Consider the following 15,105-nt stretch of genomic DNA (forward strand, 5'->3'; position numbering starts at 1 on the left):
TCACAGACTCCAAATTGAGTGCAGGTCGCTTTAAGAAAGGAGTAGCTGTAATCTGAAGCCTGCTGGACGCTGGATTAGGAGGCAGCAGAAGAAGCTCTGGGGCTTAACAGCAGCCCCTCAGTGTGCAGACCTAGGCTGGGGCGCGGAGCTGCGGCGCACTCACAGGTAAAGAGCTCCCTGTCTGGTCTGCATGTGTGTCTGGGGAAGACGGGAGGCTCCTCTGGGCTGGAGGGACGGGGGTGAAGCAGGGTACTTCAGGGAGCAGAAAAGAGGGGTGTAAGGGAGAGGAGGTGGGGAGACATTAGTTCCTGCAGCTTGGGCACCAGGGTGAGTAGGTTAGAGAGGGCAGAGGGAGTTGGGGGCCAGAGCCCACTTATCCCCCAACCCTACTGCACCACTAGGAGAAGAGGCCGGAAAGACTCCTGAATGAAATGGGTGGGAAACAATGGGGGGGGGTGGCGGGGAAGAAGCAGAGAGCTTGGCTGCTGGGTCAGGTCTGAGCATCACTTCAGGGGGCTCTGCAGCCTTGGGGGAAGGAGGCTGTCGGGGAGCTGTACCTCCACTGGGGCAGTCAGGGAAGCAGCCCATCCTGCAGCCCGGCCATGGCTTGGGCTCAGCTCCCTCCCCGCTGCCTTTTCAGAGTCAATTGGTGCTGATTTCAAAGGTAACTTCCCGACACTGCCAAGCAGCTGGCCTGTGGGGAGGCTTCCGGGCAGGCCTGGGATGGAGGACAGCTGGGTCCTTCTATCCAGTGCCCACCCTTTTTCTTTGGCCAAATCAGCTGCCAGTAAAAGCTGGGCGACCAGTGGGGGTTTGGCCTCTCACCAACAATGACCGCTATTTAGCCCAGCCGGTGTATGGGATTTGGGGGCTCAGCGGCCGGAGCTGGAGAGGAGGGCTGCCCGCACACTTGGTGCTCCCTGGGACAAGCCACAGCAAGGAGCGGGTCTGGGCCAGAGAAAAACTTCAGGCTTCCCAGAAACCCCATCATTGTCTGGCCCAGGCGGGTCCACCAAGAGTTCAGCCCTCAGGCAGCGGGCCAGGCAATTCTGTCCCTAAGGCTGGTCCTTCTGGGGTGTGGGGAGGTGACACTCATGGGCGCCCTGGCCCCGCTCATTCAGGCTCCAAAACTTCAGAAAAAAAGTCGCCTGCGCACTGATGGGGTCACCACGGTGGGGTGGGCCTGGAGGGACCCCTCAGAATCTCCCTCCCAGAGCCAGGGCAGAGGGTGGTGCCCTTCCATGAACTGCCCATGAGGTCCACTGCCATGTGGCTTGGAGGCTGTGCGGTCCTGGGAGGAGGAGGAGGGATGGTGTTCGTCTCACAGCTGGGTTTAATCTGAAACACATGTACTGGCTCAAATTTATCCTCCCAGCTTGAAGGCAAGATCACAAAATCAGTTCCTTGTGTTTCTTGATTTGGGCAATGTGGCCGGAAGGCAGGCCTGAGCTTGGCCCAACTGGGAGGATATCTACCTCCTCTCCCTGCCCTCCCCCGCCTGGTAGGACAGGAATCTGGCTTGGACACTGCCCCTTGGACAGGATGGCACCATTGTCCCTGTGCCCCTGGCCAGGCGATGGAGGCCTGGACAAGCCCACGGAACAGTCATCTTGGACAGGGCACCGAGTGTGCTCAGAGGGGCCCCCGTGCAGACCCTTACTCTCTACCCTCTCACTGCCCTTGCAGGGGGTTTTCGATCATCTCTCCGCTTCCCTCATCCCCAGGGCTTCAGGTGGAGGATTCAAAGAGGGGCCATAAACACTATGCGTCCTGGAGACTGGCTCTGGGCCAGCTGTGGACCCAGGTGCCTTTCCCTGCCAGGGTGGCTCACCTCATCTTTAGTCCTCAGCCCACTCACGTGGTGACAAGTGATCACATGACCTGAGGTTTGGGCTCACACTCTGTAGGGACTCCTACAGAGAAGATCCATCTTCAAGTGCATTTGAACTTGGTTTCCTTAAACACCACGCCAGGATGACATCTCCCACCTCCTCCCTCCTATCTCAGTTCCCTACCCTGGCCCAGGAACTAGAGCTAACAGCTTTCCCTCTAGCCCTGCATCTCACTGAATTTCCAGTCTCCGCTAAGCCAGTCTGCTGAGGCTCAGGCAGGGAAGGCCCCTGCCAGCTCTGGGTGGGGCTGGCCGGGTGGAAAGAGCAGCTGTGAGCCTGGATGGCCTTAAGGGCTCTATCTTGCACTGCAGAAAGCTTTTCCCGTTGTCTCAATGGAAGATATCTCCCTGAGTGGCAGGGGCAGCCGTGGGGAAGAGCAGCTGGCTGAGAACACAAGGGTCTGTGGAACTCACTGAGAGACACGTGCTCGAGATCAGGGTTTAGAGAGAAAGCCGGGCTGGGGCCCACAGGCCGTCCGGCCGTAAGCCGAGCAAACTCAGAGGCCATCTTTTCTTTTGCGTCCTTTCATGCTCTACAATGTTGTCCAGTGGCTTATTAGACTTAATTTTAAGGACTTTGACCAAAAATCACACACTGCATTCTCAATTTTCCTATTTGTTCTGAGAAGTCAGGAAAGCGTGTGTGTGTGTGTGTGTGTGTGTGTGTGTGTTTATGGGTATATGAAAGGAAGAAAGAGCTTGAGACCCTTGGCCTGTGTGTGTTTGTGCACACAAGGGTGTATTTGTGCTGCAGGGGAGGGGAGGGGCAGGGGAGACAGGTGATAAGTTCTTGTTTTTTTAAAATAAATTTGTTTGTTTATTTATTTATTTTTGGCTGCGTTGGGTCTTCGTTGCTGCGCGGGCTTTCTCTAGTTGCGGCGAGCCGGAGCTACTCTTCGCTGCAGTGTGTGGGCTTCCCATTGCAGTGGCTTCTCTTGTTGCAGAGCATGGGCTCTAGGCACACGGGCTTCAGTAGTTGTGGCTTGTGGGCTCTGGAGCACAGGCTCAGTAGTTGTGGCACACAGGCTTAGTTGCTCCGCGGCATGTGGGATCTTCCCGGACCAGGGCTCGAACCTGTGTCCCCTGCATTGGCAGATGGATTCTCAACCACTGCGCCACCAGGGAAGCCCAGGTGATAAGTTCTTGACATGGCAGTATGGATGGAGGGAGAGCAGAGGTCCTGGTTGCTGAGACCTTGTCCCACTTTCTAACCAGAAGGCCTCTCAGAAGATCTTGTTTATGAACACCCCCAGCTGCCTTCATCCCCTCCCACCTCCGCATCCTGATTCCAGGGGTGAGCTCATAGAGGCAGTGAATGTAGGAGGGCAAGGAATGCGGGAGCCCTAGACCCAGAGTTCCCTTTTCCCTTGTGGTCCAGGGGTCAGACCAGAGTCCTGTCCAAAGAGGCTACTGCTCAGGAGGTAAAGGGACTTGGGTGGTCTTACTAAGAAGTGGGGTTACTTAACCTGAAGGAAAGAATTCTTGGAGGTTTCAGAGCTAGATCCGAGCTAGTGGGGGGAAGAGGACATGGCTACCTCCAGGGAGAAGGGGGGTCCTGGGGTTCCAGGAGTAGGGAGACACATTTTGACTCAGGGATCATTGGAGAACTCACCTGTCTCTGGTGTCACTCACTAAGTGCTATGAAGGCATCATCTAATTTAATTCTCATCACAATAGGTAAGTACTATTTGATTTCCATTTTACAAGAGAAGACACTGGGATTTAGAGAGGTATTAAGACACAGAATTGAGGGGAATTCCCTGGCGGTCCAGTGGTTAGGACTCCACACTTTCACTGCTGGAGCCCGGGTTCGATCCCTTGTTGGGGAACTAAGATCCCGCAAGCCGCACAAAGAAGATACAGAATTGAGATTTGAACCCAGGCTGTCTGACACTAGACCCAGCACTCCTAACCATGAGAGTAAGAGCTTTTTTTTTTTTTTTTTTTTGCGGTACATGGGCCTCTCACTGTTGTGGCCTCTCCAGTTGCGGAGCACAGGCTCTGGACACGCAGGCTCAGCAGCCATGGCTCACGGGCCCAGCCGCTCTGCGGCATGTGGGATCCTCCCGAACCAGGGCACAAACCCACATCCCCTGCATCAGCAGGTGGAGTCCCAACCACTGCGCCACCAGGGAAGCCCCGAGAGTAAGAGCTTTTGACACAGAACTGTCCAAGAAGGGAACGAGTTGCTTATGAGGCCACAGGTTCCAGGGCAGAGGAATTCAAGGAGAGACTTTGAGAACTTGGGGGTAGCAGGGGCTGGACCAGATGCCCCCATTCTCTATATTCTGTGATTCTACATCTGAGACCTAGGTTCTGCCCCCATGCTTTTACATTGACCCAAATCCTGTATCAAGAGCTGGTCAGTGTGCCCGCAGGGAAAAGCCCATGTCCACACAGAGGAGCCCACTGCTGGGTCTTCACTACCCTGGAAGTTTAGGCACAAAGGTGGGTCTCCTGGCACAGACAATGGATGAAAGCACAAGCTCGCCATAGGACCGTGGGCTGTGAGGCAGGGGGAGGGCTGGGGAGGTGCTGAGAGGGAGGGAACAGCAAGCTGAGGGTCCACTTCCAGCCCGGGGAGGCTGGAGGGAAGGTGCCTAGCCCTGCCAAGGCCCTGCTACCTGCCCAGGGTGGCCGGGTGTTGCAGGGTGGTGGGTGAGGGAAGCAGCCTGCCACCTCTTTTGCTTTCTTGCAGGCCCCAGGATGCAGGCCTTTGTGCTACTTCTCTGGACTGGAGCCCTCCTCGGGCACGGCAGCTGCCAGAACCCCGGCCTGGAGGAGGTCAGAGGCGGGGTGTGTGTGGTGGGGGCCTGGCGGGGCATCAGCAATTCCAGCCCCTCCTCAGTAGGCAGCATGGGAGACAGGACAACACCCAGGTTGCAGGCCAGGCTCTGGCCTTTCTGTCTAGACAGGGCCTTGGTTTTTCCATCAGCAAAACATAAAGTGTCTCACCCTGCCTTTCACAGAACAGAGTGGGGACAAACGTTAAGATCCAACAAGGTGAAAGGCAAAAACGCTCTAACAAGTCCAGGGCTGTCCCTTCAGTGAAGACTTTTTCTCATTACCTTGCATTACTTGTGGGTCTCACTGAGTGGGTGGTGGCCTTGGATATTTGTTCCAGTCCTGATCAGGGTGCAGCAGAGGTGTAAGAGTGTGGAAAGGCCTCTTTCCTGTCCAGAGAGAGCACAGTCGGGTTGCAAAGGCAGATGCTGAGAAGCCTATGCTATGTGACAGTGGGGGTGGGGGAGTGACTGTCACACAAGGGACCAGGGCACTTCTGGACCAGTCCCTTGTCTTTTAAAAAATTAATTAATTAATTTTTGGTTGTCTTGGGTTTTCACTGCTGCATGCAGGCTTTCTCTAGTTGGGGCGAGCGGGGGCTACTCTCTGCTGCGGTGCGTGGGCTTCTCATTCGGTGGCTTCTCTTGTTGTGGAGCACAGGCTCTAGGCACGCGGGCTTCAGTAGTCGTGGCATGTGGGCTCAGTAGTTGTGGTTCGTGGGCTCTACAGAGCAGGCTCAGTAGCTGTGGTGCACGTGCTTAGTTGCTCCGCGGCATGTGGGATCTTCCCGGACCAGGACTCGAACCTGTGTCCCCTGCATTGGCAGGCGGATTCTCAACCACTGCGCCACCAGGGAAGTCCCTGGACTTTGTCTTGAGTTCCAAGTTTGAATTCTGGTTCACCCTCTCACTAGCTTTATCATCTTGGACAAGTCACTGTTACTTGAGTCTGTTTTCTTATCTATAAAATGGGATTAAAAATATCCTTACAGGGCCATCACAGACAGTCACTTATTTTTTTATCTACTGAACACCTACTCTGTAGGTGTGCTGGGGATGGGTGGAAATATGAAAGACTCAGTTCTGGCTTTCAAGGAACTCAGTGTTTTGGGATAGTGGTCTTTGGTGGTATCATCTACATTGACTAGTATGAAATGAAGTAAGTCAAATAAAAAGAACTAGCACAGAGGCAGGCACATGGTAGGCAGTTAATACAGAAGTGGTAGTTGACTCTGAAAAAATGGTCAGAAAACCAAAAGGTGCCTTCAGATTGGGGCCATCAGGGAAAGTCTGTGGTGGAGGAGGTGATATCTAATCAGAGCCATGAAAGACAGGAAGGGTTTGATAGGAGGGTCCAGGTGGAGACCTGCGAGCAGTGAGCAAGGGTGAGCAGACAGGGAGCCTGTCTGGCCTGAGAACAGAATTTCTTGGGAAGGGGAACTCCTCTCCTTTTATTTATTTATTTTTAATGTGTTACAGGCCTGAGGCTCACAGGTCACTGGCGCTTAAAGCTGGCCAGCTAACTTCTCCCCAGCAGAGCGCCCCTACAGGAGCAGGGGCACAGACTCATTCCAACGTTAGGCTAAGCGTACCATCCTCAGGCAGGACAGCCCCCAGGGACCAGAAGGACAGTCCCACACAAAGCGATGAGACCAGTCATCCCGTGCTCATTTGCACTGGTCCTTGTGCTCAAATGCAGGGCTCCCTGGCCCCTGAGACCACAGGGCTGCCAGTGGAGGAGGAGGATCCCTTCTTCAAGGTCCCTGTGAACAAGCTGGCGGCCGCCGTCTCCAACTTTGGCTACGACTTGTACCGCGTGAGATCCAGGGAGAGCCCCGCTGCTAACGTGCTCCTGTCTCCGCTCAGCGTGGCCACGGCGCTCTCTGCCCTTTCGCTGGGTGAGTTCCTGGATGCAGAAAGCCCTGCATCCTAGAGCTGCCCTCCGGCCTCTGCACATATCTGACTCTAAGCCCTGGAGACACTTCGCTCAGGGAGGGTGAAGAGTGCCGAGAGGCTGGGCCTGGGGGTCCCGGCGTGTGCAGAGTGGGAGCTCGGGGGGCAGGGCACTGCTGACACGGGTGTGTGGCCTCGGGACCACTTACTGACATTCCTTACGCGAGCTTCTCCTACGTGCCAGCCTCGTCGGTGTGGCTAGGCTCTGGGGACATAACTGCACACAAACAGGCACGGTCTGTGCCCTCGCTTGGGTCACACAGCTGAGCTCACGGGGGAAACAAATAAACAGGAAACTGCAGAACAGTCTGGTAAGTGTTGTGATGGGAGAAGCACAGGGACTTGAACCCTCACTCCACCCTTCTATCTCCCTAGGCCTGATGCCTTTAGCCTACCTCCAGGAAAATCTATTTTTCCTCCATTGCCTTCAGATTCCTTTCCACCTAGAACGTCCCCAGTACCAGCAGACGAGAAGACTTAGGGTGCGGTGTCCCTGCCCCGTTCCAGGAGCTGGCCCGACTTGGGCCCCAGTGGGCAGTTACAGAGGTTTACACGCCCATCCCTCTGGCAGGAGCGGAGCAGCGGACAGAATCCAGCATTCACCGGGCTCTCTACTATGACCTGATCAGCAAGCCAGACATTCACAATACCTATAAGGAACTCCTTGCCTCCGTCACCGCCCCGGAGAAGAACCTCAAGAGCGCTTCCCGTATCGTCTTTGAGAGGAGTGAGTCACCCGGGATGCCTGAGGCGCGTGGGGCTCTGTGCTGCACGTGGGGGTTTCCTTCTAACCACCAGAGCACATCTGCTCTGGCCAGGCCTGGCCCTGGGGGGCAGGAAGGGGCCCTGTGAGCCCAGAGAGGATCGGAAAGAGGAAATGGGCTGAGGGAGGCAGCGGGAGGGTCGGGTGAGGGCAGTAGTGTGAAGAGAAACAGTAATGAGTGAGGTCTGTTGTTCCCCGTCCAGTGCCAGGGGAAGCCGGCACAGAGTCCTGGCGTGTCCCGGGAAGATGCCAGGCAGGAAGTCGGGGCCTGCTGAGGGTCAACCAGAACCTCTCAGAGAGGATGCTGGGTTAGCTCTCAGCGCACACTAACCTCTGCCCCGTCTCTTCGCAGAGCTGCGGATAAAAGCCAGCTTTGTCGCACCCCTGGAAAAGTCGTATGGGACCAGGCCCAGAATCTTGACCGGCAACACTCACTTGGACCTTCAGGAGATTAACAACTGGGTGCAGGCCCGGATGAAAGGGAAAGTCGCTAGGTCCACGAGGCAAATGCCCAGTGGAATCAGCATTCTCCTTCTTGGTGTGGCTTACTTCAAGGGTGAGGGCTTCTCCACTTGGCTTTTGGCCAAGGGCGGACAATGAGTGTCAGATGGGGCCAGGAAAGAGGGGAAGTCAAAGAAGGCAGAGGAGGACCCAGGAAAGGCACCTGCCTGAGGGCTGCCTGCTTGTCGTCAAACCCAAGGCAAACATTGGATAAGTGCCTACAAAGTGTACGGGGCCGTAGAGAAAGACTAGCAGAGATAAGGGGGCACTCCCACTCCCACACCTGTTTGGGGCAGGCACTGGTAGATTTCTGGCTGGAGCCAGGTGAGGGTCCAGGCCCAGCTCTGCCTGTACTGGCTGGAGAGCCCTGCACAAGCTTCATAGCCTTTTGGGGCCTGTTTTCTTATCTCTCACTCGGGGACGATACACTGACTTCAGGGACACTCTGTCTGTGTCATCTCCCATCATTTTTTTTTTTTTAACATCTTTATTGGAGTATAACACACAGTGGTGTGTTAGTCTCTGCCTTACAACAAAGTGAGTCAGCCATACATATACATATATCCCCAATATCTCCTCCCTCTTGCGTCTCCCTCCCTCCTACCCTCCCTATCCTACACCTCTAGGTGGTCACAAAGCACCGAGCTGATCTCCCTGTGCGATGCAGCTGCTTCCCACGAGCTATCTATTTGACATTGGGTAGTGTATATATGTCCATGCCACTCTCTCACTTCATCCCAGCTTCCCCTTCTCCTTCCCCCATCTCCCATCTTCACATGGACCCTAGCATCATGCCCGGGGCACACAGCAGGTCGTTGATAAACCGTTGTTAGTTTTCTAACAACATTCTTCTAGGCTGTGTTGATGTGCCCAAGTCTATTCCACGGGCCCAGTGTGAGGCCAGCCCTATTCACATGAGCCTTGGGTAAGATGTGCCTCCCCTTAAAGTGTCTATCAGGCAGAGTGGACCCCTAAACTCCTAGAGGAAAGTCCTCCCTGAAGCACTGAGCTCCAGGACATGAAAGAAGCTGTCACAGACCAGCATGTTAAAGGCCACGTCAAACTATCGGCTTGCTGTGTGAGCGCTGGCAATCACTTCACCTCTCTGGGGTTCTGGGCTTTTTCAGCTATGAGAGGGTTGATGACATGATGTCGAGGTCCCTTCCAGCTCTAGCCTCCCTGGGTTGTCTTCCGGACACAACACTGTAAAAGTGTACACCAGTTTACCTTTCTCCTAGGCTATCACAGAACTTGAATAAACCCCGACAATCAACCTATTTCCTCCTGAGTTTACGTATGGAAGGTATTCAGGACCCTAGAAATTCTGTGGTCCAGACTGCACATTCTGAGATAGAGCTATTCCCTGATGTATCAGGGCCTCTGACGACTAAGATTCCTGTAGCCAGGCAATGTTCAGCAATATGCTTTGGCCTCAGCACGGTCCCAATGCCTTTCTGGTCTCCTGGGGCTCAGGGCACGCCATCTGTTTCATTCCAGGGCAGTGGGTAACAAAATTTGACTCCAGAAAGACTTCCCTAAATGATTTCCACTTGGATGAGGAGAGGACCGTGAAAGTCCCCACGATGTCAGACCCTAAGGCCATTTTACGCTACGGCTTCGATTCTGATCTCAACTGCAAGGTCTGTAGGGGTAGAGTGGGTAGTGGGTGCGGGGACAGGCAGGATGGTGTAGTGGGAATAGAAGGACTTTTTTTTTTTTTTGTGGTACGCAGGCCTCTCACTGTTGTGGCCTCTCCCGTTGCGGAGCACAGGCTCCAGATGTGCAGGCTCAGCGGCCATGGCTCACGGGCCCAGCCGCTCCGCAGCATGTGGGATCCTCCCGGACCAGGGCACGAACCCGTGTCCCCTGCATCGGCAGGCGGACTCCCAACCACTGCGCCACCAGGGAGGCCCTAGAATGACTTTTGAGATGACAGCTGTCTAAATTTTACTTGCTGTGTGACTTTCAGTAAGTTAATAGTTTCTCTGAGGCTTTTTTCCTCAAAATAAAGGGGCATAGTTATCTAAACTTCTCCTCTCACTCAGGGTTTCCTGTAAGGGTTGATAAGGTAATGTGAAATGGGCCCTCAAGATACTTCCCTGCTGGTCCAGCGGTTAAGACTCTGCGCTTCCAATGCAGGGGATGTGGGTTTAGGGAACTAAGATCCCACATGCTGTGCAGCCCAAAAAAAAGTATGCAGGGGAGTGTCATGATCAACGTATACTGTACGTCTGAATAAATCTGAAAAAAATGTTAATAAGCATGAAATTAAAAAATTAAAAAAAAAGATTGGGCACTCAAATGCTGGTGTTAATTCTTGTCTTTTCTTTCCTTCTTTTCCCCTTTTTTTGGGGGGAGAACTTGTATTTCTAGAAGTCAAAGTTAAACTTTCAAAAATTGTCACAAACTCCAAACCGCTGGCATTCTAAGTCTTTCATACCTGACTTTTGAACGTTCGAAGTCAGTAGTTCCTTTTTCTTTGCAAATCGGACAAAACACCTGAAGCACTGGAGAGAAATGCCATGTATGCATTTCTGTAGATGATTTCAGGGGCTCTTGGGACCTCTGATGCCATCTGTCCTGTGGACCTGAGGTTAAGGACCGCTGCTCAAAGGACCATTGTATTGCTGCTTCTGTGTGCTCTGCCTGGAGTCCCTATTTCTAGTCCAGGGCTCTGTACATAACAGATGATCAGTAACTGTTGGCAGACAAACCTTGGGAGAAAACACAGACCTGGAATTCAATTCTAGCTCTTTAGAACCACAGGAGAAAATTCTTTCAGCAGATAACTTCAGTTGGTATTAGGCCCAGGTAAGAAAAGACAATGGCCTACTTTTTGAAGAAACATCAGTAGACATCTTGCTGTCGGAAAGCAATAGCTTCGAGGGACAACTGTTACATAGATGAGGGGCTGGGAAAGCGTGGCAGGGCCTGGTTACAGGAGAGGAGAAGGCGGCTTGGGGGGCTGTACCTATCTCTAGGCTCCTGGGCTCCAAAGGACTAACGCCTGTGCTTCCTCCCTGTCGTTTCAGATTGCCCAGCTGCCCTTGACCGGGAGCATGAGTATCATTTTCTTCCTGCCTCTGAAAGTGACCCAGAACTTGACCATTATAGAAGAGAGCCTCACCTCTGAGTTCATTCACGACATAGACCGAGAACTGAAGACTGTTCAAGCGGTCCTGACCATCCCCAAGCTGAAGCTGAATTATGAAGGCGAACTCACAAAGTCCGTGCAGGAGATGAGTATGTTTCTGCAAGACCTCTTTGCTCCTGGGGTGGGTGGGGTAGAGTCTTTGAGCCTTCCACCTTGCTAAGCGGAACGCAAAGGCTCCACGGCATTGTACCGAGGCCAGGGATGATTCCTTAATTCTAATAGTGCTGGAGAGGAAGACTGAACTTCCTTATCAGACTCACTCCTCAGCCCCAAGAGCATACGTCTTGTAACAGCAACTCAGAACACTGCCTCTCAAGATAGGTCTCTTGACCTGGTTTCTAATCTTAACTTCACTTGCTGTGTGCTCCTGGGCAAGTCACTTAACCCTTAACCAGCCCAGAGCTCTACATACCTCACAGAAGGTCAAAAGTGGTGTTCCACTCCCAGCCTGCTTGCCTTCTTGAGAATCAGAATTTAAGAATCAGGACTGTACTCTTCCTTGGGGTGTTGATGAGGCAAGGTTTTAACGGAAATCTCTCTCAATCTCTGCAGAGTTGCAGTCCTTGTTTGATTCACCAGACTTTAGCAAGATCACGGGCAAACCTATCAAACTTACTCAAGTGGAACATCGCACTGGCTTTGAGTGGAATGAAGATGGGGCGGGTACCACCCCCAGCCCAGGGCTCCAGCCTGCCCACCTCACCTTCTCCCTGGACTATCACCTTAACCAACCTTTCATCTTTGTACTGAGGGACACAGACACAGGGGCCCTTCTCTTCATAGGCAAAATTCTGGACCCCAGGGGCACTTAATACTCCAATTTAATGTTCAAATACCCCAGAAGAAGAAAACGCTAGAGGGATGGCAGATTATATATTACATGAAGGCTGCCCCTATGTTTCAATGTATACTTTGCAATAAAAGTGCTTTATCCTTAACTTTTGTTACCCTGTTCCTCCTCCTATTTTGAGTTATGTTAAATTTAATATGAAGATAAATAACCCTTTAGGAATTTGCTGGTCCCGTATTTATAGCCTGGTCTAACTAAACTCTGCAGAAAGTCACCAGGTGAGATAAGAACTGTAGTGCAAACAACTACAGTTTGCATTCTACAGTTTGCATTGATTGCAATGCAAACTACAGTTTGCATTGATTCTCTGCTCTGTGGGGTTTACACTCTAGGTCACTAATCCCCCGGGAAGGAATTTCCTGTCTCCACAATCAGTGGACCATGCTCTTAAATACACCGGACTTTAGGTTTTAATGCAAGCACGGATATCCCCCAGTCAAGCTAATGCCACCTGACAACACAGGATAACATGCAGACAGATAAGGGAGGAAGTTTGTAACTTCAGGAAATAATTCTTTATTTTATAGAGCATTTAAAGAAAGCTCTCAAGTTCACATAAAATGAGGTCTGCTATGTAAAATTCTACACATATTCTTTTTAAGGAAGGGGGCGTTTTACAAAGTACAACAGAACCTCCTTTTTCAGGAACATGAAACATGCCAAGTGTTTGGAAAAGAACTACAGAATTGGTCAAGACTAAATTTTTCTTCCTGAAAGAGTTAGCTCTACCAAAACATCTCACTGGCCACAGCCCTTGCCAAAGTGAGTTAGTGGAAAGGAAGATAAAGGCGATTCTGCCTGCCCTTCATTCAAGTATTTGAGTGTGAACCATGTTCTGAACACTCAGCTTCCTGCAAAGCTACTGCCAGGCAGCGTCAGGGCTATTCAGTTCCTGATTATAATGCCGGGGCAACCACTGGGCACTTCTTGGGCATGGCCGGGGTGGGCAAACTCTCAAAGCAGTGTGTATGCTTTTCCACCAACTCATCTGAACCACTTGGTCCCCAGTGATGATAAAGCACCCAGGGTTCTGGCCTTCTGACTGGGATGGGGTTTAGACTATTGCTATACATCCAGGTAGACAACAGCTACCATTACTACTTTTTGTCTCTTAAGTGTGAAACCGCTAGCAGCAATGCCCACACCCTCAGCACCTTCTGAAGTTGTTGTTTTTTTTCCCTTCTCAGTAATTATGCAGTCTGTATTTCACTTGCCTGCTTGGGGAGGTAGAAAAAAGCGGTCTCTTTTCAGGCTTGCTAATAAACAGAACTCAGAAACGATGTGTTATAAAGTCATTGCTACAAGCTTGATTTTATTAGTGTTTGGTCAGTGAGTCTGCCTAGAGTATACAATGAAAACCACAGAATAAGGACTCGAAAACTGGTAGAAAACAAATTTAGAGTTGCCATCCTAGGAAGAAATTCCCCAACAATAAAATGGCCCCATATTTATTTCTCTATTCACAATTTATACTCCACCAGTTTTAACAAAGGATTCAAGGAAGCTAGGTACCATAAATGAAACTATATCTCCAGAGGTAAGGAGCCTCACTAATTTCTTGCTTATAATTATTCTTCAATTACAATACAACTATTAAGAGTTTAAGTTCCCACTGGAGTGGTACACAACATTACTACTAGAAACCAAAGGAATGTTCCAGGGAAACAGACTATCATCATTTAGTGAGGTGGCGTCTAGCCAAAACCCCAGGCTAACATCCAGATGCCTGCAGATCAGCTAAAATCCTTTTAAAGGGCTTAGGCTCTCCCTCCAGATACCAGTTTTAAGTTTTTTCTGTAAACCAGGAGTTTTTGTTGCAGAGCAGTTAACTACTTCAAGAAACATCATCAAAATAGGTGAGCATGTCTCCAACTGCAAAGCTTTCTAAGCCCTCCCCTCCCCTCATACACTAAGCTTGTGACTGTCAGGCAAGTCCTGTATTGTTTGGCGACAGCTCAGCAGCAACAGACCCTCTTTAACTCCTCCCACACAGGCTCCTTTCCTGTTGGTCAAGGTCCCCTTGGGACCCTATTCGTTGGGTCCCACAGGGATGGGCAGCAAGTCCAACAAACAGGATCTCATCTGTTGTAGCTCCTGGATCTCATCATTCCAAGGGCCACAGTGCACCAGCAGAACCTTTTCTGCCTGTTGTATTGTGTTCAGAGCTTCGGGTATTGCAAACCTGAAGCAAAGGAGGTAAGGGGAGTGAATCCACCCATTCAATCAGGCAAACATTAACTGAGGGCCTACTCATACCCTGTGGAGAATGTAAAGTAGAACATTTCTGTCTTCAAGGATCTTACAATCTAGAAGGGCAGATAAGACTCTCAGAAACACACTGAAAGGCAGAGTTTGAGATGAAAGTTATGAAAAAAAGGTATAAAGATTCCAGGATTCTGAGAAACAGGCAGATATCAAAGCACTAATCTGATATTTACCCCAAGGTTTACTCAGGAGTCTCTGCCTTAGAGTCACGGAGTCCGCCTATGGCCTGACTCTGCAGCCCTTTCCCTCTCTCTGACGGGGTGGACTGCCTCTATGTCTTGGGTATCAGGTCCACCCACCTCCTAATCCTAGGACCGAGCTTCAAACACTTTCCCACACAGCAGCTTTACCAAGGTTGGACATATTCCGTCTAGAAAGACTGACAGCAGGGCCTCCTAGTGATCCCAGTTACAAAAGCGGATGAGGCATCAACTCATCAACCCTCTTTTTTCCTTTTAACCTTTAAAGCTGGGTTTCTCAACCCTGACACTGTTGACATTTGGGGCCGGATAATTCTCAGCTGTGTGTGTGCGGGGGCTGGCTCGTGCCCTGTCGGATGTTTAACAGCATCTCTGGCCTCCACCCTGAGTCATGACAATCAAAAATGTCTCCAGACATTGCCAGATGTCCCCGGGGGAGCCAGATGACTCGTGCTTGATTACAGCTGCTTTAAAAGGAATAGGACCAGGGGGAAGGAAGAGGCCCTGGAGCTGAGAGTGCTGAGAATGAGTGCTGAGGGGGGGAGGTGTGAATAACTGCCGAGGGGGGTGGGGGGGTGGGGGGGTGGGGGGCGGGACAGGGGAGGGGGCTGAGAAGAACCGCTATGACGGTAGTGGTGGCGGGTTGGGGGGGGCGGGGGCCTGGGCAAGTTCTCCCTGGGAAACTCCCTTCAGAGCTAAGAGCTTCCCCATATCTCCCAGGAGGAAATTCTAAAGTTTCAAGTTT

At 51.7% G+C, this 15,105-nt stretch overlaps 2 protein-coding genes across 8 annotated transcripts in view; one reads left to right on the forward strand and one right to left on the reverse strand.

Moving 5' to 3' along the window:
• Positions 1-26: 26 nt before the first annotated feature.
• Positions 27-11,983, forward strand: SERPINF1 (serpin family F member 1). 2 transcript variants are annotated; one of them, XM_081218225.1, is made up of 8 exons: positions 27-165; positions 4,590-4,687; positions 6,374-6,572; positions 7,199-7,354; positions 7,743-7,946; positions 9,389-9,531; positions 10,924-11,134; positions 11,598-11,983. In XM_081218225.1, exons 2-8 carry the CDS (start codon positions 4,598-4,600, stop codon positions 11,855-11,857), a joined length of 1,263 nt encoding a protein of 420 aa, XP_081074351.1. In that variant the 5' UTR covers positions 27-165; positions 4,590-4,597; the 3' UTR covers positions 11,858-11,983. The 2 variants fall into 2 exon arrangements, with proteins under 2 accessions (XP_081074351.1, XP_081074352.1); XM_081218226.1 differs by having other exon boundaries at positions 29-165; positions 4,590-4,675.
• Positions 11,984-13,172: 1,189 nt separating this feature from the next.
• SMYD4 (SET and MYND domain containing 4) overlaps positions 13,173-15,105 on the reverse strand; it is a 40,302-nt gene continuing 38,369 nt past the window's right edge. For all 6 annotated transcript variants that reach the window (XM_081219004.1, XM_081219003.1, XM_081218999.1 and 3 more), the window contains one exon: positions 13,173-14,077. In XM_081219004.1, coding sequence (XP_081075130.1) covers positions 13,924-14,077 — 154 coding nt within the window. In that variant the 3' untranslated portion in view covers positions 13,173-13,923. The remainder of the gene's footprint in view (positions 14,078-15,105) is intronic.

The sequence above is a fragment of the Mesoplodon bidens genome (assembly GCF_964165515.1).
Source record: "Mesoplodon bidens genome assembly, chromosome: 19".
Lineage (NCBI taxonomy): Eukaryota > Metazoa > Chordata > Mammalia > Artiodactyla > Ziphiidae > Mesoplodon > Mesoplodon bidens.

Bases quoted from the DNA above. Each gene is read 5' to 3' on its own strand.
- SERPINF1 (XM_081218225.1), top strand. From the start codon at position 4,598: ATGCAGGCCTTTGTGCTACTTCTCTGGACTGGAGCCCTCCTCGGGCAC. The intron at 7,355-7,742 runs GTGAGTCACCCG...GTCTCTTCGCAG, and splicing joins CCGTATCGTCTTTGAGAGGA to AGCTGCGGATAAAAGCCAGC. The intron at 9,532-10,923 runs GTCTGTAGGGGT...CTGTCGTTTCAG, and splicing joins ATTCTGATCTCAACTGCAAG to ATTGCCCAGCTGCCCTTGAC.